Raw genomic sequence first — 26,293 nt, 5'->3', positions numbered from 1 at the left:
ATATGTTTAACTGTGCGTTACTATTTAAGTAGTACAGTCACAATACATCCACCTGTAGTAATGACAAACTTGTGTTAATTGCCTGAACTGACAATGACCAATCACAGTGCAGAAGCTCTAGCTCTACAATCTACCATACAATACCTGTATGTTCTCAACTATGTACATATATCTGGTTTTGTAGTAAGAAAAAGTGTCTACATTACACTCCCTCTATTACCATAAAACATGTCAGTTTAGCTACAACATGAATGCATTTTTTGGTATCATAAACACTCTATCTATGTTTTGAAAATTTTATTTCAAATACATTTATAGATGATAAACACTACCTCATTGGGTTATTTTCTAAAATACAGAAAACACATCTAAGGAATAGGTCCATTTATTTTTAGAGTGTTAGTACAGTTATTGATAAAATAACCCTACCAACCTAAATAGTCAATACAAAACACTTAATATTTCATTAAAAACCAAAAGATTACTTGTTACACGATAAAATATTTTGGTAAACAACTCACAAAATTTTTCCTTTTAAGAATTATTTTACCAATATTAAATATCCTTTACGCTACACTACTTTGAAATGCCCCGTTTTCTTGACATGTATCAACTGAGAAAATTGATCATTACATTCCTTATTACGAAAAAGGAATGTTTTCTATGGGAAAGTAATGTTAATTTTTTTGTTTTTTTGCAGACGTAAACAAACAAAGGTTGTTACCAGTTGTTGTCAACTTTAAATTTTTAACAACCAAAACTGTTTAACCAAAGTAAATATTAACTTTCATTTGAAGGCATGACCTTAAAAATTGCTATGAGCTTTGTGATGTTCCTAACTGTAATAGAGAAAATGTCAAATGTATGTTTTAAATTTAAAAAAAATATTAGTCTTTGTTGTGTAGCAAAAAGTAACGTTCAAAACACGAGTGAAAGTGGGTATATACAGATTCCATTTAAAGTGCTCGATAAATCTCGTACTTCACATGGTCTCAAATATAATGGCTCACTTTCTACTCTTGTTATGAAATATACTATAACAATATTCATCCAGCAATTGCTTGGATAGTCGAGTGTTATAGAGCACGCCTAATATAAATGGCTCCTAGCTCAATTCCCAGCAAGATCTAATTGGGGCACAGACGTAGTCTATTTTGTCATTGTGGTATCAATTAATGATGCAATTTAACAAAATTTTGATAAAATAGATTTTTATTAACAATATCTGGATTTGGATAATTGCTTTACAAAAAACTAAAAACCCCGTTGCTATTGTTGATTACAAAAAAACTAATTCAAGGGAAATCTCCTGATACAATTTTACAAAGATGTTTTACGAAGAAATATTTTTTTTTACTAAAAAACTATTTAGGACGTTTATGTTCGATTTATTCTTGTAATGTAAAGGGAACCTAATATTTTAATACGTCAAGAAAAAAAGTCTGTTGGTTCTTGAGATACAATTTCCATTCCTTAAAGACTATTGGCTGTCATGAATTCTCTTTGCAAAGGAGCATGTTTTATTCATTTAGTTGGAAATAGTGCGATGAATTATGTATAAACAAATGAAGCGTTGAACACCAAAAGCACATGTTGTGCAATTCTTCAAAGAAAAATGTTCTATCTTGTGAGTCCAGTATTTAAGATAAAGACTTGTCTTGTAGATTTTTTACTTGCGTAAAAATATTTATCCTAAACTTTGTATTTTTTTAATAATTTTTAGTTTTTCTAATTTGATTTTGCAGTGTTTTGTGACTTTTGAGACCCCCTTAGTTAAACTCCTTAAGTCAAATGTACAATTTTGAAAAGTAAAAAAAATTGGAGTATGTATGAGATGTTCGTACCCACATAATAATTTAAGAAAAAATAGATCCATGGTCATTTAGCTCTATGCGTATCTATACACTTGCATTGTGCCAAGACAGGCATCACTTCCAATTTCACTTTTTTCAGGGCTCTAATCCAAACAAATATTTACACCAAAACTCAGGCAGTAATTAAAATATGTCAATAAATTATTTTGTACAGTAGCTACATTATTTGAGGCGAACATTTCAACAATATTCAATATCTCACATAATTACATATGGTACGTAGAGCATTAAGAGTTGGGCAAAATGCATTATCCCTTGACTAATTATTTATTATCTCACTGTAACTGGTCCTGACAGCTAATTATTATTTAAAGATTAATCAATGAGTTAGGTAACATACAACTAATTAATATCTACCAAACATTATTTATATTGGAAGCCTTACTTTTTAAACCATTCAGCTCATCACTTTAGAGTACTAGTTTCCAATTCCATAATTTCAGAGGGAGATTTGGTTTATTATTCTGAATAGTGATACATTTCCATTGCAAAGTACTCTATCTTATGTACACTATACAGCACAGCCTAATTTAGACAAATACCTCTAATCAGTTATGTAATTGAAGACAAATTTTAAAATCTCTTTATTCCACTAGTTTTATCCTCTGTTTTCAGTTTTGTCCCGTTTTGTCTTTTATGTTGTGATAATTTGTACCAATTTGGCATTACTAAGTAAAAATTAAACGTTTGGCAAAGTTATGTATTTTAAAAAATATCCTTAAATATTCCAACCCTGTATACAAATTGTAAAGACATTCATAGGAGTAAATATTTTCATTCAAAAGAAAACCATTTTAGTCTCTATATTTATACAGCCGCATGTGTAACTGATCAGGTATACTAATTCTAGACCAGTTTTGTAGGTCTAGTGCCCAAACCCCCGGGAAAATCCCGAAAAGTCGCATTTTCCCCTTTCAACCCCCCCTAAATTAACAATTTCCCCCCCATGTTATTCTTATGGGAAATAACGTTGAAAAACACCGATTTTCGTACGCTCATCTGAAACGTTTAGAAACGTGCTAGAGACTTGGAATTTGCGTAGGATTGTACTATGGGATCCTACATTACCGGTAAAATTCGTAAAAACCCCGTTTTCAAAATTCTACCCCCCCCAAAAAAATTCCATAAAAATTTCGGTTTTCGGAAAAACATGTTTTTTTAAAACGGCTCTAGCTCGAAAACCGTAAGAGCTAGAATCGATTTGAGGAAAAATCGTGAGTTCGAAATTAAATTTTCTACAAGACAGTTTTGTCCGAGAAGGCGTCATATCGAAATTCGCACTCCTTCACCTTCAAAAAACGCTCTAACTCCAAAAATTGTAAAAATCCTCTATTTTTTTACGTGTTTTTAATTTTTAAAACGACTTTTCGTATATATATTTCTATTTTTTATGCTCCCAACATTAAGAGAAAAGTTACTTAAGTGACCTTCTATAATTTTAATTTACGAAAAAAAATTTTAAATGGTGGATTTTCAATCAAAAAGGTAATTTTTTACGCATTTTCTTATGGAGAATTAGCATGTTTTGACAGGCATGTTCGGGCACTTATAGACGTGCCAGGGAGATGAAATTTGGCACGCACGTGGGTCTTGGGCCCAACCGCTTGGTAAAATTCCGAAAAGTCGCATTTTCCTCTTTCAACCCCCTCTAAATTAACAATTCCCTCCCCATGTTATTCTTTTGGGAAATAACATTGAAAAATACCGACATTCGTACGCTCATCTGAACCGTTAAGAAACGTGCTAGAGACTTGAAATTTTGTAGTTTTGTAGTACGGGATCTTACATTACCGGTGAAATTAGTAAAAACCCCATTTTCAAGATTCAACCCCACCAAAAATATCTATTAACAAACCCTATTTTTGGAAAACACGTTTTTTTTTACAGCTGTAGCTCGAAATCGGTAAGATCCAGACGCGATTTGAGGAAAAATCGTAGGTTCGCAATGAAATTTTCTACAATACGGTTTTGTCCGAGAAGGCGTCATATCGAAATTCGCACTCCTTCACCTTCAAAAAACGCTTTAACTCCAAAAATTGTGAAAATCCTCTATTTTTTTTACGTGTTTTTAATTTTTAAAACGACTTTTCGTATATATATTTCTACTTTTTATGCTACCAACATTGAAAGGAAATCCACTAAAGTGACCTTCTATAATTTTAATTTACGAAAAAAAATTTAAAATGGTGGATTTTCAATCAAAAAGGTCTTTTTTAACGCATTTCTTATGGAGAATTAGCATGTTTTGACATGCATATGTTTGGGCGGTTCTAGACGTGCCTCGGGCCCAAACGCCCGGGAAAATTTCGATAAGTCGCCTTTTTCCCTTTCAACCCCCCCTAAATTACCAATTTCCTACCCATGTTATTGTTATGGGAAATAACATTGAAAAAATACCGACATTCGTACGCTCATCTGAACCTTTAAGAAACATGCTAGAGAATTGAAATTTTGTAGTTTTGTAGTACGGGATCTTATACATAGTTACTTCATAGCCTGATTGGGGGTTTTTAACCACCGTACTTAACCCTGGAATTGGGGGGATGATTTTAGGAAAAATCAAAAATCTGCATTTTTAATATTAATATTGATTTAAAAGTACACAAACGCAAAATTACATAACATCCTAGTAACCGATGATGTATACTACTTTTTATAGTGTATATTTTGTTCCATTACGCTTCTCACCTAACTTCACTCCAACCCCCTCAAAATCAGGCTTGAACTTGCAATTTTGCCTTATTTTACCTGTTTTTGGTGGTTTAGGCTGCCCCGGAGTATGGAAAACCCCCATTTTGGCAGGTTAGACCTTATAGTTCTCTAGACATATGTCCAAAGTTAATTCTTAGCCTGATTGGGGATTTTTCACCACCGTACTTAACCCTACAATTGGGGGATGATTTTGAAAAAAAATCTAAAATCTAGTTTAAAAAAAATTGATTTAAAAATAAGCAAACGAAAAATTACATAAAATCCTACTAACGTTTCGTATACTACTTTATATAGTGTATATTTTGTTCCGTTACGCTTTTCACCCAACTTCACTTCAACCCCCTCAAATTCAGACTTTAACTTGCAATTTTGCTTTATTTTCCCTGTTTTTGGTGGTTTTGGCTGCCCCGGAGTAGATTAAAAACCCATTTGGGCAGGCTAGACCTTATAGTTCTCTAGACATATGTCCAAAGTTACTTCTTGGCCTGTTTGGGGATTTTTAACCACCGTACTTAACCCTAAATTTGGGGGGATGATTTTAGGAAAAATAGAAAAATCTAGATTTTTAAGATTAATATTGATTTAAAAGTACGCAAACGTAAAATTACATAAAATCTTAATAACGTTTCGTATACTACTTTGTATAGTGTATATTTTGTTCCGTTACGCTTTTCACCTAACTTCACTTCAACCCCCTCAAATTCAGACTTTAACTTGCAATTTTGCTTTATTTTCCCTGTTTTTTGTGGTTTTGGCTACCCCGGAGTAGATTAAAAACCCATTTGGGCAGGCTACACCTTATAGTTCTCTAGACATATATCCAAAGTTCCTTCTTAGCCTGATTGGGGATTTTTAACCACCGTACTTAACCCTAAAATTGGGGGGATGATTTTAGAAGAAATTAAAAATCTAGATTTTTTAAGATTAATATTGAATTAAAAGTACACAAACGTACAATTACATAAAAGTCCAAGTAAAGTTTCGTATACTACTTTGTATAGTGTATATTTTGTTCCGTTACGCCTTTCACCTAACTTCCAACCCCCTCAAAATCAGTCTTTAATTTGCAATTTCGCCTTATTAGCGAATTTCCCGATTTTTACTATGTTTTTTGTGGTTTCAGCTGCCCCGGGTTTGGTTAAAAACTATTCTGGTTTGCCTGGCATTATAGTTAGTTGGTAGTTCAGTAGACAAATGTCTAAAGTTACTTCTTAGGCTAAGTGTTAGGCTAAGTGGCTTAGGCTATAGATACATATACATACAATATTGATTATTTGTAATGAATACAGCACTGAAAATCGATGATTTTAAATATAATTAACTAGCTGCCTTACCAGTGTATCGCAACGGGACGAGAACGCTTAAGAGAATTGTTAGTATGTCCATACATTTGCTGTATAACAAGCTTAATAATTCACATATATGTATGTATATATATATATAATGTTCAAAGTCTTGGTAAAACACCAAACAAGTAATAGTCATAAACATTGTGTATATCAATTTGGCAATTCTAATATTAAGCGTATTCATACGAATAAAGTAGAATCGCATAAAAATTTGCCTATGTCCTTTAAGCTTGTGGTATTTTGGCTCTATTCAGCTAAATTGTTCAAGTAGTTTTCGCGTTATTGACATATTCCAAACTTTCACATCCCTATCATTAGTTCCTTCCATCTAAGTCATTGACTTGATCGGTAATCCACCAAAAATAACTGGGCTACTCGGCTTCCCAAACATTGTTTTGGAGAAAACAAACGTACAAACACGATACATTTTTCAATGAAAGTTTATGAATTATGCACTTAAAGAATATAAATGTCCTATTCGCTAAATATCACAAATTATTTATTAAATTGAAAACATTAACATAATAAACAATTCTCATCTTGCATTACAGCTTTTTGGTGTAGTTCAAATTATCCGTTGTCATTAATAAATAAAAAAACTGAAACAACACTATTAATACCCTTTTAATACCTTGCAGCCTGTTGGCACCTAATGAAAGCCGCAGAAGAATAACAATAACCACAACTTTAAAACCACTTATTTTCTAAGACACATAACCTAACTTAAAACAGGATGACAGACGACGATTGCCAGCAAATCAAATATTAGCTGACAAATAAAAGACGAAAGTCACAAGCAGAGAAACTAAACAGGAATGACGAAAACAGATTTCCCCTGCCTACTACTAAAACTAACAAACTAAAAACTGACGGGATCACAGTAAGCCAATATCAAAGCGGCCACTCAACTATGATTCCTCAACTACAAAACGGGAAAAAAACAGTAAAAACCTTTGGTTTTTTATAAGTAAAACCACAAAATCAAACTATTGAAAGCCACAGAAGAACACTAACAACTATAATTCAACAGTGGATGGCTATAATTAAGCAGAAATGTATTTGAAATACAACAAGGGACGAAGAACAGAATCACGTGTACTGAACGCAAGCGTGTCTGGACAACGAATGAGCACGACAAGGTGGACGGCGTCCGTCGCTGAGAAGTCAAAGTTGCCCCCTCCACTGCCCTCCAAGATGGTGGGGATAGTGTGACGTAGACTAATTCGGGGTGTACTGTAAATGAGTAAAAAATATATTGGAATGGATTTTATGAGACAAAATAAAACTAAAATCAAGAATACGGTTTTCTCGTAAAACGGCTTGTAAGCGAGATATTTGCAATTTTCCATTTTTCTTTAAAATAGTTTCTATCGTCAAATTCGTGTTCCTATGCTCTGTTTACTGATCTCAAAACTAAGCTTATGGGTTCGTGCAATTGGTATCCCATTTAGATAAACACTAGGCAAATGTTAACATGTTTTTTAATTTGAAGGATTTGTATTGCCTTTTGTTTTTTTTTTTCTAATTGTTAAACAGCTTAACATGTGTTTAAATCACTTCTTAGGCAATTTATGGTTGGTTTGTTTTTACTATATCACTGCTTCCTAGCGTTCTTACGTTATTGACTTCGGATACTGCAACTAATATGAAGGATTCTATACTTCGCATCTTACTGTATAGTAATATCTAAAACAGTTTTAATTGGTGTTCCACGCATGGTTCAGTTTGAATGGCCTGGTGGTATTCGCAAAACGTTTACTTTTATTTTGATTACCTTTTAATACTTGCACCTCATGCTAACAGTTTTAAAAATCTATGAGTTTGGTAGGCTTTTTCCACGCGGCTAACAGCAAAAATAACACTTACAGTTACTAAATTTCAGGAGGATACCGTCATCCAAGCGGCATTTCCTTTTTTAAAATAGAAGGGAGGATGTACCATCAAGTGTACAATCTGGATGCCCCTGGCCAAAAGTTCACGACTAAGGCTGGAGACGTCCAGTTCGTAAACAGATCCCGATTGTACATCGATGATGGTGAAGAGCGGCTGAATATTGCCTCCGGAAGATCTCTAGACACTAGTTTAATTAGCTCTATCTCCGCATTTCTCAATCGCAAAAATCCATACGTTATCCATTATCACCGTCTGGGTAGTGAACCAGCCGTCAACGCCCGTTTGGACTTTGAAGTTACAAGTAGAGCCACGCACGGACCAGCTTTAGGTGACAGACAGGCGGGCGTTGAGGTTCATGCAGTACTCAGCACCGACGAGACCGTTTATGAGCCACGTAAATTGACGATATGGAAAGTAGGGTCTGCTAGGCCTAGTTCAATTAATCTTTTCAGCCCCCTTATGGAACCTTTCCAGTATCCATTACTTTATCCTGATGGCACTTTGGGATGGCATATAGGTCGTCTTGATAACTTTAATAACAAGCTATCACAATACAACTACTCACGTTGCCTGTTGTTATCAGATCCTCGCTTTTCCCACTTAGGTCGACTGTCTCAAGCCTGGCAGGTGGAGATGTACGCCAGATACGAGGAGGAAAGATTAAACTATATCAAACTCAGGCAAACCCGGTCAGAGGAAAATTCGATGCGGACAGGGCCATTAGATGAACTGGAGACAGCTTTGCGTGGTGACACTGCGGGACAGGTGTTGAACGATATTGTGAATGATGAGACGATCCAAGGGGAGGGTGGAGCACAGCCGGGTAAAATTTATCTTCCTAGTTCCTTTACGGGGGGGCCGAGATACATGAAGCTTCGTTACCAGAACGCGATGGCTCTTGTTTCTCGCCTTGGTTTCCCTACTTTCTTCCTCACGTTTACTTATAGCGCGACGTGGGAAGAAAACAAGAAGGCTTGTCCTCGCAACAGTGGCCGCAGCGACCCCAGTACGGCCTGCAGAGTTTTCTATATTAAACTGTTAGAACTCCTCCGAGATCTGCGAAGTGGAGCTATATTCGGTCGGTCCGTATACATCGTCCACGTCATTGAAATGCAAATGCGAGGCCTTCCACACGCCCACATTGTTTTCAAGATTGATGGCGATGGTCCGGTCCAGGCTGCTGATATAGACACCATTATTCGTGCAGACATACCTTCGGAAGAGGAGGCTGGAGGTAGACTGAGGGCGTTGGTTCTGAGACACATGATCCATGGACCATGTGGTACGGATCACAGGACCGACTTTCCTTGTTGGGATCAAAATAAAGGCTATTGTACGAAATACTTTCCTAAGCCTGACTGTCAAACCACTCATGTCGATGAGAGAGGGTTTGTTCAGTACAAGCGCAATTACGACAATACAGGTGTCATAACATCTCGGCGTAAGTCTGTCACTGTTAATGACGGCTGGGTTGTACCATACAACTCTGCTCTGCTTTTAAAATACGAAGCACACATTAATCTAGAGCTAGCTTCGACTCGAAAAGTAATCAAGTACTTGTTCAAATACCTGATGAAGGGTGGTTCACTGCAAAATGTCACAGTGACGCCCTTAAGTAAGCAGGACGACGAAGTACAGCACTATGTGACAAAGCGAATGGTGGGTGCTAGTGATGCATGTTGGAGGCTTCTAGATTTTCCAATATCTAAGTCTGAGCCAACAGTAGAATGCCTTCCTGTACACCTTGAGGGAAAGCAAAGTGTCACATTTCGTCCAAACAGTTTAGCCGAGGCGACTCTACAAGCTAGCTCTAATCTGTTAATATACTTTAATAGACCACTTGAACCGGTATTTGACAGTTTAACGTACCAATCCTTCTTTGAACAATTCCTCGTTCATTCAAAACGTCCACGTGGTGCAGAGATATATGAACATCCCGACGGTAAACACTACATCACTCGTCGACAACGTGGCACCAAGATCTGCCGACTTTATTGGGTCTCGCCAAACAGAAGCGAGCTATATTTTCTTCGTCTCTTGTTAATGGTAGTACCATGCCGTGGTTACGCCGATTTGCTCGCGCGTGGAGGTGATGGCTGCGACACATTCCAACAGGTAGCGCGGACCCTCGGTTTGGTTGAAGATGAGGATGAGTATGGCATTGCCATCAAGGAAGCTGCTCATTTCATGGTTGGTTCGCAGCTCCGTTCCTTCTTCGTTCTTTTATGTAACATGGGAGCACCTGCGGCTCTTTTGTGGGAATCCTTCCGAGACGCGCTTTGTGAGGACCATTTGCATCGCCACCCTGATGATCGTGAGCTAGCCTTCAAACTATCTCTGCTGGATATTGATCGCAGTCTCCGACGTCATGGGTCATGTTTGGCCGACCATGGCCTCCCAGTCGTGGAGGACAACACTACAGAGTTGGCCAGGGAGCTGCTTATCTACGGCGAGAACCAACAGAAATCAATTGTAGATGAGTGGGAACAGAAATTGTCAAACGATCAAGTAACCGTTTTGAATTACGTCCGCTCTTTATTGCTTTGCCAAGGAGGTCGACGGGCAAATAGACTTATTTTCCTCGACGGGCCTGGTGGCTACGGGAAAACATTATTGATTCGCGTCATTCTTGCCTATGTTCGAAGCCAAAATCAGGTTGCCATTGCTGTCGCTAGCTCTGGTATCGCCTCTGGCAATATGCCGGGTGGTACGACAGCACACAGCATGTTCAGATTACCACTTGACCTCGGCGACGGCACGGGATACTGGAGCTTGACTAACGGATCTCAGCGAGCAGAACTGATCAGAGCCGCACAGCTCATAGTTTTTGATGAGGCACCGATGGCTCATCGCTACATTTTTGAGATTCTCGACAGATCTCTGCGAGACCTCATGAATTCGCCTGAACCATTCGGTAACAAGATCCTAATCTGTGCTGGAGATTTCCGTCAGATCGCACCCGTTGTTGCCAGAGCACGTACGCCAGCTGATATTGCTTGTGTATCTCTCCGTGCGTCCCATCTTTGGCCAAGTTTCAAGCTATTTTCTCTTTCAACACCTCACAGGACCGGTAGTTCCACCGCATACTCCGAATTCCTGCTTGGAGTAGGCAATGGAACTATTAGTACTGTTGTATTTGATGAAGACAGGCACACTTGCAACCTGATTCCACTGCCTGGAGTTAGATATGTTACTTCTCTGTCCGACCTCATTACATTTGTTTTCCCCGATTACGTCCTGAATGACCCCGATCTCACGGCTAGGCGAGCGATACTTTCCACCGTGAACGCCAACGTCCAGAATATTAATGCCGTTGTTCGTAATTTAGCAAGTGGCATCGTACACGATTTGAGGAGCGTGGACACAGTTGACAAAGAAACCGATGACGGAATGGAGGTCGATAATCAACTGTTGAACCAGGCCACCAGCAAAGGTGTGCCGGACCATGTCTTGCGACTAAAGATCGGCTCCGTTTGTCTTATCATGAGGAATTTGAATATCGACAGCGGACTTGTAAACGGTACCAAGGTAATAATTACGGCGATCAGTCCTCGCCTAATTACTGCTAGACTTCCCGGCAAAACTGAACCAATTTGTATTCCAAGGATACAATTTGTTTTCCCGTTTGTCGAGGGGTCGCCGCTTCGCGTCCGCCGTCTTCAATTTCCCCTCATGTTGGCCTACTCCATGACTGGCCACAAAAGCCAGGGCCAGACGATTGATCGTGTCGGAGTGGATCTACGTAGTGATTGTTTCACTCATGGCCAATTGTACGTTCTATTGAGTAGGGTCAGACATCCTGACGACATTGCGGTTCTTGTCCGACCTGAAAGGGTTCGCGAAGGTGTCGCTCATACAAAGAACATTGTGTATGGCGAACTCCTTCATTAGTACCAACTTTGACGTTAGCAGTAGGCTAGGGGATCTGCTTTACCAAAACTCCCCGTCGTGATTTGACATCTATGGCAGTACGATAGGGGGTCTGCCTGAAAAAAAGTCCCCGATATTTTGTGTGTTTTGTGTGTTTTTATTTGTTTTTGTGTGTTTTTGTGTGTTTTTTGTTACTGTTTGTGGTTCCGACGTTTCCTGGCCTCCCCGTGGCGGAACTGGATATGCCATTATATGATAGCATCATGGCTAACTGACAGGGAAACAAGTATTATTTAATCAATTTCAATTAATAAATTATAATTTACTACAATCTTTATATTGTACAATACTGTATATCCTATTACTGTTATTTAAAAAAAAAATTGCTAAAATTCTACCAAAAATATAACATGTATACTACAATCTGTTTATGCTATACAATGTACGTCTAACTTTTGTTTATATAAATAATTGTATATATGGTTCCGACGATTCCTGGCCTCCCCGTGGCGGAACTGGATATGCCATAAAGTTTATGGCTAACCGACAGGGAAACAAACATTACTTGATCTATTTTCATAATTATATAAATGAATATGTACTATAATCTATTTACTTCATATAATACTTTACTATTATCAACTCATTCACTTATCAATCTACATACTTATCAATCTACTTATCTTATACAAAACTTAGCTTGTACTTTTGCTAACAATTGTAAATATGGTTCCGACGTTTCCTGGCCTCCTCGTGGCGGAACTGGATATGCCATAAAGTTTATGGCTAACCGACAGGGAAACAAACATTACTTGATCTATTTTCATAAATATATACATGAATATTTACTATAATCTATTTACTTCATATAATACTTTACAATTATCAACTTATTAACTTTTCAATCTACTCTAATATATATTGTGAAATAATTATTACTTCAATATCGATTTTCGCTATTACAATTACAATTATATTATCACTTCGTTTGACCAAATACTCAGTTGTAAACATACTTTACTAACGTACTCTCTTACCGCAACTTTAAAATTATTCTTTAAGTTGGAGCTCAAAATTAACTTGCCAGCCTCCTCAAATGTATTCGTGAAATTGTTTTGATATAACGCAATATAGACTGTATCACTGACTGCTTTGTTACCCGATTTGTTACAACCTAACTCTAAACTACTAATGACGACTAACAGGAGCCAAAGGCGAGTTGTTTTTATAACGCGGCATGTAGACAGTAACAAAGATTTGTGTGTTTCATGTTTTTAAATATGGATTTAATTTCTAAAAAAATATCTGATAAAGTACTGCTTCTAGTGATCATTTCACTAAGACTTATACACACTCGCACATGACACAAACACAGTTTTGTTTAGAAAACAAAAATGCAGAGAGTAATATTCCACATTTCACCACTATTAATTAGTTGAAGTACATTATTATAGTTTACCACCTTCCATTTGGGAGTTTCAAAAACAGTTTGTTGAATAAAGAAGAATTAAAAAGTGCACTGGGGTTTGTATACCCATCAGCACTTAAAATAATTGTTTTTCGAAGCCCATCAATAAAATTGAACTTTTATTATAAATGTAAATAAACGATGCATCATTATATAAATTTCTCTCGAGAATTTCATTTCTTTTACTTGTTTAAATCAATATTAAATGCTCTTTTGGTATAAATGTTACAGTATTGTACGAGTAGAGATAAATGATTATGAACTACATGCTGTGAACCCGTCAGTTTCTTTGAAATAAATTGGAAAAAACACATAAGATACATTTCTAGAGGAAATAACGTACGTCTATGAGTTATGGGTGGGATTTCATGTAGGAGATTTTATCAGAATTTTCAGGGCCTCACAGTACAAGGTGAGTTGATCAGTTGATCAGATGATTGACTCTTACATTTTTTATTTTCATTGACCACAAAATTTAAGCTAAATTTATCATGTAAATTTGTCATGACTAATCTTCTACCACACTGTGTCCCGTGATAGGTAACACTGGCCAATTTCTACAGTACTATATTCATTTCTCGTATTTTTGTCGTGTGTTTGTGTCATGTGTGTTCTCAATGTCAATGACGGATCTAGTCAGATAGATGACCTGATGTTTTTGTCACCTGATGATTGGCAATTTGGAACAATCATTGCTTTTAATCCCCTCATTACACGCTTTGATGTATTATAACCATAACAGAGATATTTATGGACGAGCCTATGTTAAAAGTGCCCAATTTTACCCAAAAGCCATTAAAAATTAATAACAAAATTTCTTGGTTACCTTGCTTTGTCGAGTGATCCTATTTTAGTGTAGTACAATACTATAGTTCGGAACCTCCTTTAGGAGTCCATCATCAGGTGACAAAAACATCAGGTCATCTATCTAGGCTAGATCTAGATCCGTCGTTGACATTGAGAACACACATGACACAAACATACGACAAAAAGACCTTAATTATTTATTTATTATTATGTACTGTACACAAGATAAACTTTGCTTAATTCATGGAATGTATCAGTATTTCACTAGGCATTTTCAGTGTTATAATGACTTTTTGCTTCATGGGAAAAATTCATCCACTTTATTTATTCTTTTTTTATTGTATTGTATTTGTGCAATGCTTCTGTTAATGTACTACCATGAACAAATTTTTGTATTTGAAAGAGTGAGTCATTCTTAGTTATCACGTTTGTGTATTTTAGGATAAATATGCCACAAGTGTACAATGTAATGTAGATGTTTTCACCTGTGATCTGCTGTTCTGCTAACTCAACGACCTTGACATCAGTTCAATGTTGAAGTTTGAAGTATTACTGAGCGCCTTGCTTGCTGTAAGTTTTTACAATACAATACAAGTTTAGATAAAGTGTTTATTTTAAGTGTATCCATTAACCTAGTATAAAAACCATATAATTCTAGTCGTTAATGTCCACCGGTACTTGATTACATAATTCTTTTCAGAACATAGTTTCCGTGATTCCTTCAAATGTTCTACTAACTGAAACAATGTGTACCCTTTTAGTTTTGTATGACATTCAGGAAAGATTATGGAATCTTGTCCAAAAATATCTTTGGGCAAAAATGTCCATATTTTACTGTTATAACATATACAGCATTACATGTATAATCAATGCATCGTCTTTTTCTGTATTGTTTCCACAAACCACGTAAATAGATGCTAAGAAAAGGAAAGTATTTAACTCTAATTTCAACTTGTTTGAATGCTTTTGGCCCAAGATTTTGTTTATAATTCTGTATGATAATTGATAACTGCCCTGCATGACAATACTGTTTTGTATAATATTCTTTATTGCTTCAGACAATACAATGCATTTCAATAGAAAAATTTAAAATGGCAAGTCAGAAGTCCCTTTTCCAAGAGCTCTATAGAATTTGATATTCAAGTCTAACAAGCATTTATTTATAAAACACTATTTTACTAGACGATATTCTGCTTAAATTTGGTGACGATTTGCTTAAAAATACGTCTAGACTTTTTTTTGTTATAAATTTTAATCTTTTAGGTACTAATCACTGGTGTGAGTGCAGACCCTGAGAATGAAACAGATAACAGAGAATTATCATGTAAGTTGAAAATTTTAATAGTTTATACAACACCTTACAAGGAACACATAAATGTAAAATTTGCTCATCTCTGCTGGTCCCCTTTGTATAGGCCTCAGAAGAAGTAGTCGAAACCTTGGTGGGCAGATTCTGCGAGTGAACTTTCAGGTATAATTAAAAATAAGCTACTAGTATGTGTACAAAAGCTGACAATTGGATAGTAAGTTAAGGGTGGGGGTGAGATTGTATTACCTATTCAAACAATAAAGATTTTTTTTATTTGAATAAATGATAGGATACGACTACTGTAGATTCATAAACCTCTGATGGTTATAAGTATGGTTAGGCCAAGAACAAACAATTTACGAGAACTACACTTATACGGCCTACCAAAAGACTTTGACAATATGAGTTATATTTTGCAGTGTTGAATGTTGGAGTACCATTGGCTGAGACAAAGCTAGGTCCCAACCCAGCTCTAGACGGATACAACAGGCGCCGCGTCAGAGCCATATATTACTGGTCCAACAGGAATTTCTGCTATTACAAGTTTAAAGCAAGTATACATTTTTGGAAAATGACGACATGAAATTTGGGACAAGCTTGTAAACTTAGATTGATTTAAACGAGTTCACTAACCAGTTTCATAGGACTATGGAATGGGGGTTTTACAGGCAAAAATAGCACGCTTTAATATTTAGCCATCAAAATATAAAATTGCGCAGTTTATTTCTAGAGCAATACATATTTTTTTTTTTAGTTTAAACACAAAATAATTTAGTACATTGAAGTGTTGTTGTAGAAAATTTCAAATAAATCTGTAAATTTAAAATTCACATGTTAATGATGTAGAGAATAGGACGTCAACTGTTGTTGTTTGCTTGTTTATGAATATATTTTAACCAACATTTGTGAGATTTGTTGATGAAGACTAAGCTATTAACATTTTACTAAAAAAACACCCAATTTCCTTTAGAAGCAACCTAGTAAGAAATTTTATCATATCCATTACAGAATGGTGAATATGTTGGCATGACTTACTTTAATAAAAAGAAAGAGACTTTGAAAATAAACGGTATCACCAATCTGACACATACTTTCTCCCATTAGCTTGTCAACAACCTTCGTCATGGGTAAACGGTGGGAGTAACTATGACATACATGTATTATAGGGAAAATCACAAAAGCTGCAATAACTTTTGAACATTATTTGTTGCAACAATAGGGGGTTGCACTATTTTGTTTAGAATCATAAGGACCATAACACATTAAATTTAATCAAAACCGGCTTTTTCCTAAAATCTGACTTTTAGTTATTTTATGTGGTTTTATGGGAAAATTTATGCGAAAGTTAACATAAGTTACAATAATTTTTTAACCGTAATTTAAACCGGCAGAAGTTCAAAGATTCAAAAAAGAAATCTTTGAACGGCTGCCATTTTTACTTTCTCCCCCTATACCATAGTATATGGAGAAAGTATTGTTTTCGTCAAAATTTTCGAGTTTGAGTTTTGAGTGGATATATTCGTTTTGGGTCCCCCTGGACCCAAAAAAGTGGTTTTCGAAGTGATGTCTGTGTGTGTGTGTGTGTGGGTGTGTGTGTCTGTATTCACCGAATAGTGGCATCCTTCACAGGCACACGGCCGTACTGTGGCACCTTCAAAAATTGTGGCACCTTTTTCAGGGTGCCACAGCTAATTCCATCATTTTTGAGGTTTTCCAGCATTATTACGTCGTTTAAACATCACATGCCACAATTGAGTATTTTTGAACTCATTGATGTGAGTTTAAGTAGCGCAGGTACACGCCGAATTGTGGAACACGAAACCATACAGGTAGCTAGCGCGCCTCGCGCCGTCCGCCGGAACTATAACTTTCCTAATGCTACGTTGCCAATTCTCGCGCCAGCTTACACTCTAAATAGTGGCACCATGCCGCAATTCGGTATATATCAACAGTGTGTGTACAGGATGCCACTTAATGAGTTGTAGCGCTTGAGCAGTGTGTAGAACAGTGCAACAAGCAACTAATAAACTAATAATACTGTACTGCCACGTACTATAAAACAATTTAATTACCATAAATAATATGCTTTTGCTCCGAGTGGTGAACAATGTTTTACATTAAAAATAAGTTGTGTAGTAAATAATTATTTAAATTGTTTTTATGCCACCATTAAACATGTATTTGTGTTTACAAACATAAATTGGTAACGTAGTTACTTTGTATCAATTGAATTTTTACATTGAAACAATAACAATGTTTTCGGTTAGAACATTATATAAGTTGTCCTATGCTGCGATTTTTTATTTTACAAACTATTTCGTGCTGACATTTATTTTATTAACATTCTAGTCATGTTGACAAAATATTTTACAATTAGGCCTACATTTCTGAATCACTCAGTAAAGGTAGATTTCGATGCATCATTGCTGAAAGTTATGTTTTGCTTCTCACTCTCAGAGTATTCCAAAGACATTTAATGTTTCAATCCATGTTCAAATGTTATATGAGGTAAACATATAACCGAATTAATTAAAGTACTTAAATTAAAATACATATTATTATCAACATGCATAAACTAGTTCAGATTATATATCATCTCACAATCATATTTTCAAAACCTACTGTACTGTGGTGTTTTAACCAGTCCCCACTAACGAAAGCAAATGAAAGGTCCTAAAGACGTTAACATTGAGTCATAACTAGAGTAGTTTATTTATTTATTTATTTATTTGTATACGGCAAACACCATTTTACATTTCACATTGCAATTATATACAGATGGCCAAAAAAAGATGACGTAATAATACATGCGTTTGACCATTACAGCTATCTTATCTCCATTACAGTTTAAAAGTTGTAACCGTGATACTGTAAATAATTTGATATTGTTTGATATTATACAATCGTTTTACAATTTTGTCAATCCATCTGTTACTTTAAATACAAATGTATTTTTAGTATTCAATGATTTGATTTGTAGAACCTTTAGTATTCTCAAGTTTATTAATAATAAACCTATTTCAACATACAATATCAATTTTAGGAAATTCCTAGTATGGTTGGAAATATATTGGCATCCGTGAGGTTTGTGTAATGTTTTTTTAAAAACACAATATGTTATATTTAACTTCACTTATTATTTATTTTATATGTTTCTACTTCTTGAAATTCTCAGTTAACTAGGAGGCGGAGCAAACAGTTTGTTCTAAAATGAACTTGGAAATTCTAAACAATCTTTTTTCTGTTGGTTTACTTAAAGTCTATAATGTTCTACTATGAATGCAAATCTATAATATAGTATAAATTTTCAGTCCCACCCTCAAAAACTATGATATTTATTAGTTGAATTTTTATAACGTAATTCATGACGGTTGAACAATGACCTTTAAAATATGCTTTTGTTTTCTAGCGTTTACCGTATCTTACAAAAAGTTAGTTTACATAATAACAAAAACTTGTTGGGCGAAAGAAAAATTCTCAAAAGCTACAAATTAGTTTATAAATATATGTATCGATATCGGTTTGGCGTTTGGTTTACAATGTATTTTCAAAGTCACAAGATGGTTTCTGAAACTCTTTATACAACTCTTCTTTATTCAATTTAAAAAAAATATGATCCAAGAAATTGAGCTTTTTAGCCACAAAATCCACCGATTTTTAACTTACCTGACAAAAAAATTAAAACAGTAGCAGCCGACGAACTTTTTTATGTCATATTTTAAAACTCATTCAAAGTACCGACTTTATTTCAAGATTTAAAATAGAAAATAGAAACTTTTAAGCTTTTAATTAGAACCAATAGTGTCCTAGATTAATTGACATCTTTCATACGAAGTTCCAACGATTTACATTAGTCTAAATAGGCTAAATGTCAAGTTATTTTGAAGCTGGACATTGAGTTTTGGTGCCGTTTTCATTGGCATCAACCACTTCTAACCTGCACTAAGATGGCGGACCTGGCTTCAGCTGCTTGTATGTTAGTTAGATAGGCGTGCTCCATCTATTGGTCTTATGTGATCGTTGATTTCAACTAACGGAATTCTGATGAAAATTTGAACATGAATTATTAGCAGTTTTGCAGGGATGATGAACAATAGTTTTTTTATTTTTTTATTTGAATTGCTTGTCAGTTGGCAACAAATCTTAGAGATGTGTAAACATGTTTAGGACAAAATTGAATTGGCAGATATCATGGTAAAGAAGCGTACTAGAAAAAGATACTGTCGCCTGATCCAATTTTTACAGCAGTCAGCTGTTGACATGCTAGGCGAGCAACCGCGACAGTGAGGACGGGGAACAGCTGATTTTATGTTCTTAGTTGGCAAATTGTCTGCTAGCTACTAACGTACACATGCATAAGCCATCAGCAGTAGCACCAGTAGCCTCATTGACTATATAAACACTTGTGTTAAGGTTTAAATACAGTAGTCAATGCTATTACTGAATTTGATACTATACATATTGTTACTAATATATGAAATGGAGAAAAACGTTACCTTAAAAATACAAAATTTCCCAATTTATATCCAGACCTTTTTAAATAGCTTAAAAAACAAATAATTTAGTATATCAAAGTGTTTTTGTACGGTTATTGGTAACAGGACAAATTCAAAAATTGTAAATTTAAAATTCCCATGTTATTCTTATAAAGAATATTGTAAAATAATGTAGTTTGCTTGTTTATGGATATATTTTGATCAAACTTGGCAAATTTATTTAAACAATTACAAAAATATTTGGATAATGAACGGTACTCTAGTTTTCTCAAGGTAGGACACGTGAATTGGAATTTTGGCGTTACAGACACAATGACAGAAACAATCAAACAAACGTACAGATATTGACATAAGACTCGTTTCGGCTTTCTTATTATATAACACGTAGAAATAACCAAACACTTCATGAATCTACGCAATGTACAGACAAAACAGTTAAGACTTTATAATATTATAATTAACTATAGTGTTTCTGCCCGTGCTTCGCAACGGGGTGAGAATCTTAGGGTCTCTAAATCCACCGTAAAAAATAGTATATTTCGTACCTAGGGCCGAAAGCGAGGTTTTGCCGACTCGAGATCGGGTTTTAAGTTCGAGACGAATTCGAGAACGTGAAACGACCGAGAGCTGCAAACCCATTTTGGCTCGTGGTACGAACGCTATTTTTACCCAAGTATGTTTTGCAATATAACGTCCCTCTTATTTATTTGAAATATTTTGAGGAATCAGCAAAATCAAAAATAACAATAAATAGTTGTCTACGCAGCTGTCACAAAAAAAAAACAAAAAAACAAGTCTATTGCAATGCCATGGATACAGCTTATGCATTTAATATACAATCTTTTAAGTAAATAAGCGAACAAGTGATTTTGCGGCCCTAGGGATGTAAACGCCTGCTCGGCCCCTATGACGATGACAGCTGGCATGGTCAGAAAAACATAACTTTCAGCCTCCAATTAACGTATGTAAAACAGCTAAAATGTCATAGTGTGGTGAAAAATTCGTTACACATACTTTTACATTACCATGAATTAATTATTTGCATACAGAAAAACGGAGTCACTCTTATTGCGTATTTTAAGGTAAATTTCTTGTATATTCCCATGAAACTGATAATTTACCCAGCACATTAAGGCCTTTAATCCAAGTATCTAAGTTCGTAAATCATACATATAATGTGACGATAAAATATCAACGACATAGCATGTAGTTTTATGTAATCCTCCCGACATTTCATTTGGTCCATTCATTGACTTTAAATCCAATAATTGTCCAAATTATAGGAGCTTGGAAAAAACTGCATGTAAAAAAATCGTTACACTAATAAAAGACGACGTGACGAGCGCGGGCAATGAGCTACAGTGGCTAGGGCATAGCCACATGAATACAGAACGGAATGAAGGAACTAGAACGGAGAACTGGCAACAGCGCACGCGAAAAGTAGGGGGGGCGAACACACCGCTCAAGCGCTACAACGCATTAGTGGCATCCTGTCCACACACTGTTGATATATACCGAATTGTGGCAAGGTGCCACAATTAAAAACTGGAATGTTAGATGTTAAAATGGAGTGTTCATTAAAAATATCGATGCACACATGTTTCTACCACCTTCCTTCATCCACTGGTGGCCGCAGTTTGAAAGATGCCACAATTAGGTGTTTGCGAGTATGCGGTAAAACCCCGTATGTGTGTGTGTGTGGGTGTGTCTGGATGTGTACAGAGCTAGAGACTACACCTGTGGTCCGATTTCGATGAAATTTGGTATGTAGGTTCTAATCCATGGTATCTCCAGGCGTTTTTTTTCATTTTTTTGAAATTTTGATTTTTAATGGGGATTTTCCCATAAAAACCCATAAAAAAACCGGAAAAATCACATTTTCCCAAAAAATGGCCCGAACGATTTTGATAAAAATGTATTATGTTGTAGCCCTTTAAATTCTGAACAAAATAGTACAAATCCCATTTCTCTAAAAATTACGGTTCGAAAGTTATAGTAAATTATGTTATTTTCCCATAAAAACCCCATAAAATAACGAAAAGTAGGATTTTAGAAAAAAATCCGGTTGTAATTTAACATTGTATGTTATGGTCCTTACAATTTTGATAGTTTTTTTTTTAATTTTTTAGTAATTTTGATTTTTAATGGGGATTTTCCCGTAAAACCCCATAAAATTACGGAAAAAAAGGATTTTCCCAAAAACGGCCGGAATGATTTTGATAAAAAATTAGTATGTTATAGTTCTTTATATTCTGAACAAAATGGTACAAATCCCATTTCTGTAAAAATTACGGTTCAAAAGTTATTGTAAATTATGTTATTTTCCCATAAAAACCCCATAAAATAACGGAGAAATCGGATTTTTTTTTAAATGGTCAGAACGATTTTGATAAAAATTGTGTATGTTATAGTCCTTTAAATTCTGATCAATATTGTACCAATCCCATTTCCGTATATTTACTCTCACCGCTAACACATGACAAAGGTTGTTGACAAACTAATGGGAGAAAGTATGTGTCAGAATGCTGATACCGTTTACTCGGTTGTCTGTTTGAGTTAACGTTTACGGCATTGTATTAATTGTATTCTACTAAGAAATACCTTTAATTTGATGTGCATATCAACCTATGCTTACATTTAAAATGTTCTTCTGACTCCTAGCCCCCTGAAGAGGTAGTGTATAACTGAATCATGTGTTAAAAATTATGTTAATGCCCAGTAACTGTGTACTACGTTTTAAAGCACTGTTTTATTATATTTGAAATATTTAACCGTCCCGGGACTTTTTCCACCCTGTATGTGGTCTACCTATACATATGTTCCATACTGCTCATGTTGGGCTGTTACGTCTGTGATGTCTGAAATAAGTCATTTTTGATAAAAGTTTACAACATAAAGTAATCAAATAAAGTATTCAACTTTTATGTAGTTTAACAAAGATTTGTTAATGTTGTGTATTGATGATTTTCCATTAGTCAGGTACTAGTCTATTCGACATTCGACAGTTGACAGGTAGAGGCAGTGACGACTTCTGAGGTGGCTGGAAAAGTAGAAACTGGTCGCAACTTCCTCATCATCTCTCTAGATTATCGGCCACTAGATGTTGTTGAAGTCAGTGACTCCAACAGCTTCAACACTGATGACGCCAAGTTGGGAAGGTTAGTTTCTAGCAAATAAATGTGCCACTATGTGTTATTGTTCGTTTTTGTAGCCAATTATATAAGAAAAACCCTGACTTAGCATTGATGATTGTTAGCGTCCTAGACTGTTAGGTCAAGAGATCTAGGGCAATCCTGTTTCGTCAGATTGTGACGCTGCCTACAATGCACTGAAAAAAATATTACAAGTAAGTGCAGTCGCAAACGTTTGCCGGGGATAGCTCAGCCTACAATGGCTGGGAAAAGTTCCAGGGTCTGCGATAAGGTCAGGGAAACCACTAGGCCAAAAGCCGGGTCTAACCGGTATAGGACTGGCTCATACACGGGCACTGTGAACAAGTCAAAAACCAAGTCACCAAAACAAACGTGCAATAATCACTACCAGGCCTACGCCGATTCTCCACACACCTAGGGGGTCGTTGCTGACTACGCAACTCGGGCTTCGTCCTAACTACCCAATAGTTAAGCCCAGAGTGCCTAAAACACAGTGAGTTACACAACGACTTGCCAATAAAAACCACAACGCGAGTTATCAACAGGGGGGGTCTACCAGGCCACTATAATCCAATACACAACTCTAATGCCCAAGCTAAGAATCAAACAGTTCACTCAATAATAATACCATATAATAGTGCAAGTATACTATAGACAGAGTGCCTAAACCTCTAGTAGCTGGTCTCAATAAATACCAAGCCAAGCAAGCAAAGCTAACTGTCAATTGCACTACTATTAAATTATTGAGCTACTTAGTAGCAGATAAATAAATACTAAATACGCTCCAAACACTAGATAAATATATTATCTGATAGCCGGTACTCCGCTATCCAAGCTACCAAGATAACGTGTTGGATTACTAAACAAGCTGTTCAGGTTAAATTAAGATAATCAAATGATTAATCAACAACAACCCTACTACTGCTACTGCTACTGCTACTACCAACTTTAAGTTACTTAGCTAGGCTTCTGTTAATAGGCTAATAATATTAGCTACTAGCCTACTGGCCACGTGTTCCCAACTACGCACGCTAAATCGTGCAGCCTAGATTTGAATTTACTGTTACTTAATGCTTATAGGCTAGGCTAAATATAATGATCTCAATCGGCTCAGGGGTTTGCTACATGTGCTCCGAGTCTCAGGTTAGGGTGATCGGGCAGCGTCGGAATTTAATCTTGTGATTTGATTACTTGGTTATTAAACATAGTTGTTAATAAATAGTCCTGGAGAATTAAATATATAATATAATTAATTGCAATAAAGACTCAGTAGCAGGTCATGAAACTCGAGATCAATTTGACTGTTCAATGTTCTGTTGATGTAATAATTCACATAAGGATTAAAAGTTCAAATTTGGTTCTGTAATTATATATTACTTAAAATTCGTCTTCTAATTAATGGAATAAACGTTTTGAAATAGACTGAAATAGTTTCTTGAGGTTAACATTTTTTATAAATTTTAAAAAGTTATGGCCTAAAAATTTTCTAATGCCAGGTAAACGTTTTACAGGAGTGATCTCAACTAATTTAGATGGCCTCTGCACAGGTCAAAATACTTCTTGAAGTTTATAAAAAAATGGACATCATAGGACGTGGGAATCTTCTTCTATAAAATGTTAACTACATTGTTCAAATATGCAAATATACTTCAAATATACTTTGTGGGACAAAATTTTGATATTAAAATATGCCAGTTTACAAAATTAGTAAGTTAACACTAGTTCAGCTCTCTTGTAAGTAAGTGGGTGAGGCTTAGGGTATTACCAATTTTATTAAATAAAACTTGATTAAATCCCCTTCAAAACAAGGCATACAAGTTAAGTGTGGCTCTAATTGTTTTCGTACAGCAAAGCTATGAAATCAGACCAAGACTTTGTGGACACCCGGTACTTTGTTATGGGGACAACATTTTGGTATTAAAATATGCCAGTTTACAATTATGTTAACACTAGTTCAGCTCTCTTGGAAGTGGGGGAGTTTTAGGGTATTGTAGCACTGAAATCACATGTCAATTCTGAATATATCACTGTAGACTTGCAGGTCACTGTTCACACACACACTATAAACATTTACATCTGCTACAGAGCTAATTTTGAATTTGGAAAAGTTATTTAAATAAATTATATTACATTTGAAACAGTCTTGTTACAAAAGGCTATAGGCTGTCATCACAAATTTACGTAATTAGGTTATTTAAAAGTTTTCTATATAACATTTATTAAATTAATTACCTATTGTTCTGCTTGGACAATTATTACACATGGTTTACAGGAAGAATGAATATTTACATTGACATGCAGATTTAAAAGAAACACATGGTGAAAATTGAATGATTTTATGGACAAATATTAGTGGAAATACGGTATATGAATTGTTACAAGTTGATGGCTCTAAGAGTTGCACCTAAAATCGGGCATTTTGCTGTTTTTTGTTGTCCTCTACCTAACTCAGTGTGTATTTACCAATAAATTACCAATAAAATGTGTTTCATAGATTCATCCTGAGGCAAACCGTGTGGTCTTGTGACAAACTTAGCCTAGAGTTCCGCATGCCAGGAGGCGGCTGTAGGGCTAGAAACTACAAGAGAGTGAAGAAACTGACTCCTGAGATGGAACAAGGACAACGGATCCTTGTTGAAGACTTTGAATGGGAAGCTTATGATGACGAGTGTGGAAGCCCAGAATTGTTATAAGATGTTTTATTTTGTAGTATGATGAATACCATGGAAAGATTGCTCTTGTAAATTTATATAAAGTTGTCATAAATACAATGTTTTACCTGTAACCGCACTCCGGATATCTTTTTGTGGGTGAGACCAGTCCGGATAACAGGTTTTCCGGTTATACCAACGTCCTCTAAAACTCGTAAAATTGGGTAATATTTTATATTTCTTTCCTTTTTTAGCGAATTTCCCATATAGGGAATAAGCTATTACCGTAGTACTCATGGTAAGACCTGGACGCGGGACCGATTTTTTTTCGTTTTGAGGTCCCTAGAGGCCAAAAACACCATCCGTTCAAATTCATATATATATATATATATATATATATATATATATATATATATACGTCCGTCAGCACGATAACTCGAGCAAAAATGATCCGATTTTGATGAAATTTGGTACAAACGTGTAAAAATACGTTTATTCGAACGAGTTCTCGATCCAGCATGATTGGACCATGGGAACGGGGGTTTACGGTGGGTTTATGGGGTAAAAATAGGTTTTTCCCATTTTTGACCCAAAAAACATAAAATTTAGCAATTTCTTTCCAAACCATTTTGTAGAGCTTAAAAAACAAATAATTTAGTATATTGAAGCGTTATTATGCGCCTAATGGTTACGGAGAAAATTCCAAAAAATT

The 26,293-nt window shown here is 35.5% G+C and overlaps 2 protein-coding genes across 2 annotated transcripts; both read left to right on the top strand.

Moving 5' to 3' along the window:
* Positions 1-7,867: 7,867 nt before the first annotated feature.
* LOC128984236 (uncharacterized) lies at positions 7,868-11,719 on the top strand. Its single transcript, XM_054403536.1, has one exon. The coding sequence runs from the start codon at positions 7,868-7,870 to the stop codon at positions 11,717-11,719; it is 3,852 nt and encodes a 1,283-aa protein (XP_054259511.1).
* Positions 11,720-14,431: 2,712 nt separating this feature from the next.
* LOC128987926 (uncharacterized) lies at positions 14,432-25,710 on the top strand. Its single transcript, XM_054409023.1, has 5 exons — positions 14,432-14,543; positions 15,237-15,297; positions 15,702-15,832; positions 22,791-22,936; positions 25,425-25,710. Exons 1-5 carry the CDS (start codon positions 14,505-14,507, stop codon positions 25,621-25,623), a joined length of 576 nt encoding a protein of 191 aa, XP_054264998.1. The 5' UTR covers positions 14,432-14,504; the 3' UTR covers positions 25,624-25,710.
* Positions 25,711-26,293: the final 583 nt, after the last annotated feature.

This window comes from Macrosteles quadrilineatus, unplaced genomic scaffold (genome assembly GCF_028750875.1).
Source record: "Macrosteles quadrilineatus isolate MER2022 unplaced genomic scaffold, UCM_ALF_1.0 Scaffold_2__2_contigs__length_208266976, whole genome shotgun sequence".
Taxonomy (NCBI): Eukaryota; Metazoa; Arthropoda; class Insecta; order Hemiptera; family Cicadellidae; genus Macrosteles; species Macrosteles quadrilineatus.
The sequence above is the reverse complement of the archived record's forward strand: the minus strand, read 5'-3'. Positions and strand labels throughout refer to the sequence as shown.

What these genes read in the sequence shown, in the direction of transcription:
- LOC128984236 (XM_054403536.1), top strand. Translation starts at nt 7,868, where the DNA reads ATGTACCATCAAGTGTACAATCTGGATGCCCCTGGCCAAAAGTTCACG.
- LOC128987926 (XM_054409023.1), top strand. Translation starts at nt 14,505, where the DNA reads ATGTTGAAGTTTGAAGTATTACTGAGCGCCTTGCTTGCT. An exon ending in TACTGAGCGCCTTGCTTGCT is followed by an intron (nt 14,544 to 15,236) that starts GTAAGTTTTTAC and finishes TTAATCTTTTAG; the next exon opens with GTACTAATCACTGGTGTGAG. An exon ending in TCTGCTATTACAAGTTTAAA is followed by an intron (nt 15,833 to 22,790) that starts GCAAGTATACAT and finishes GACAGTTGACAG; the next exon opens with GTAGAGGCAGTGACGACTTC.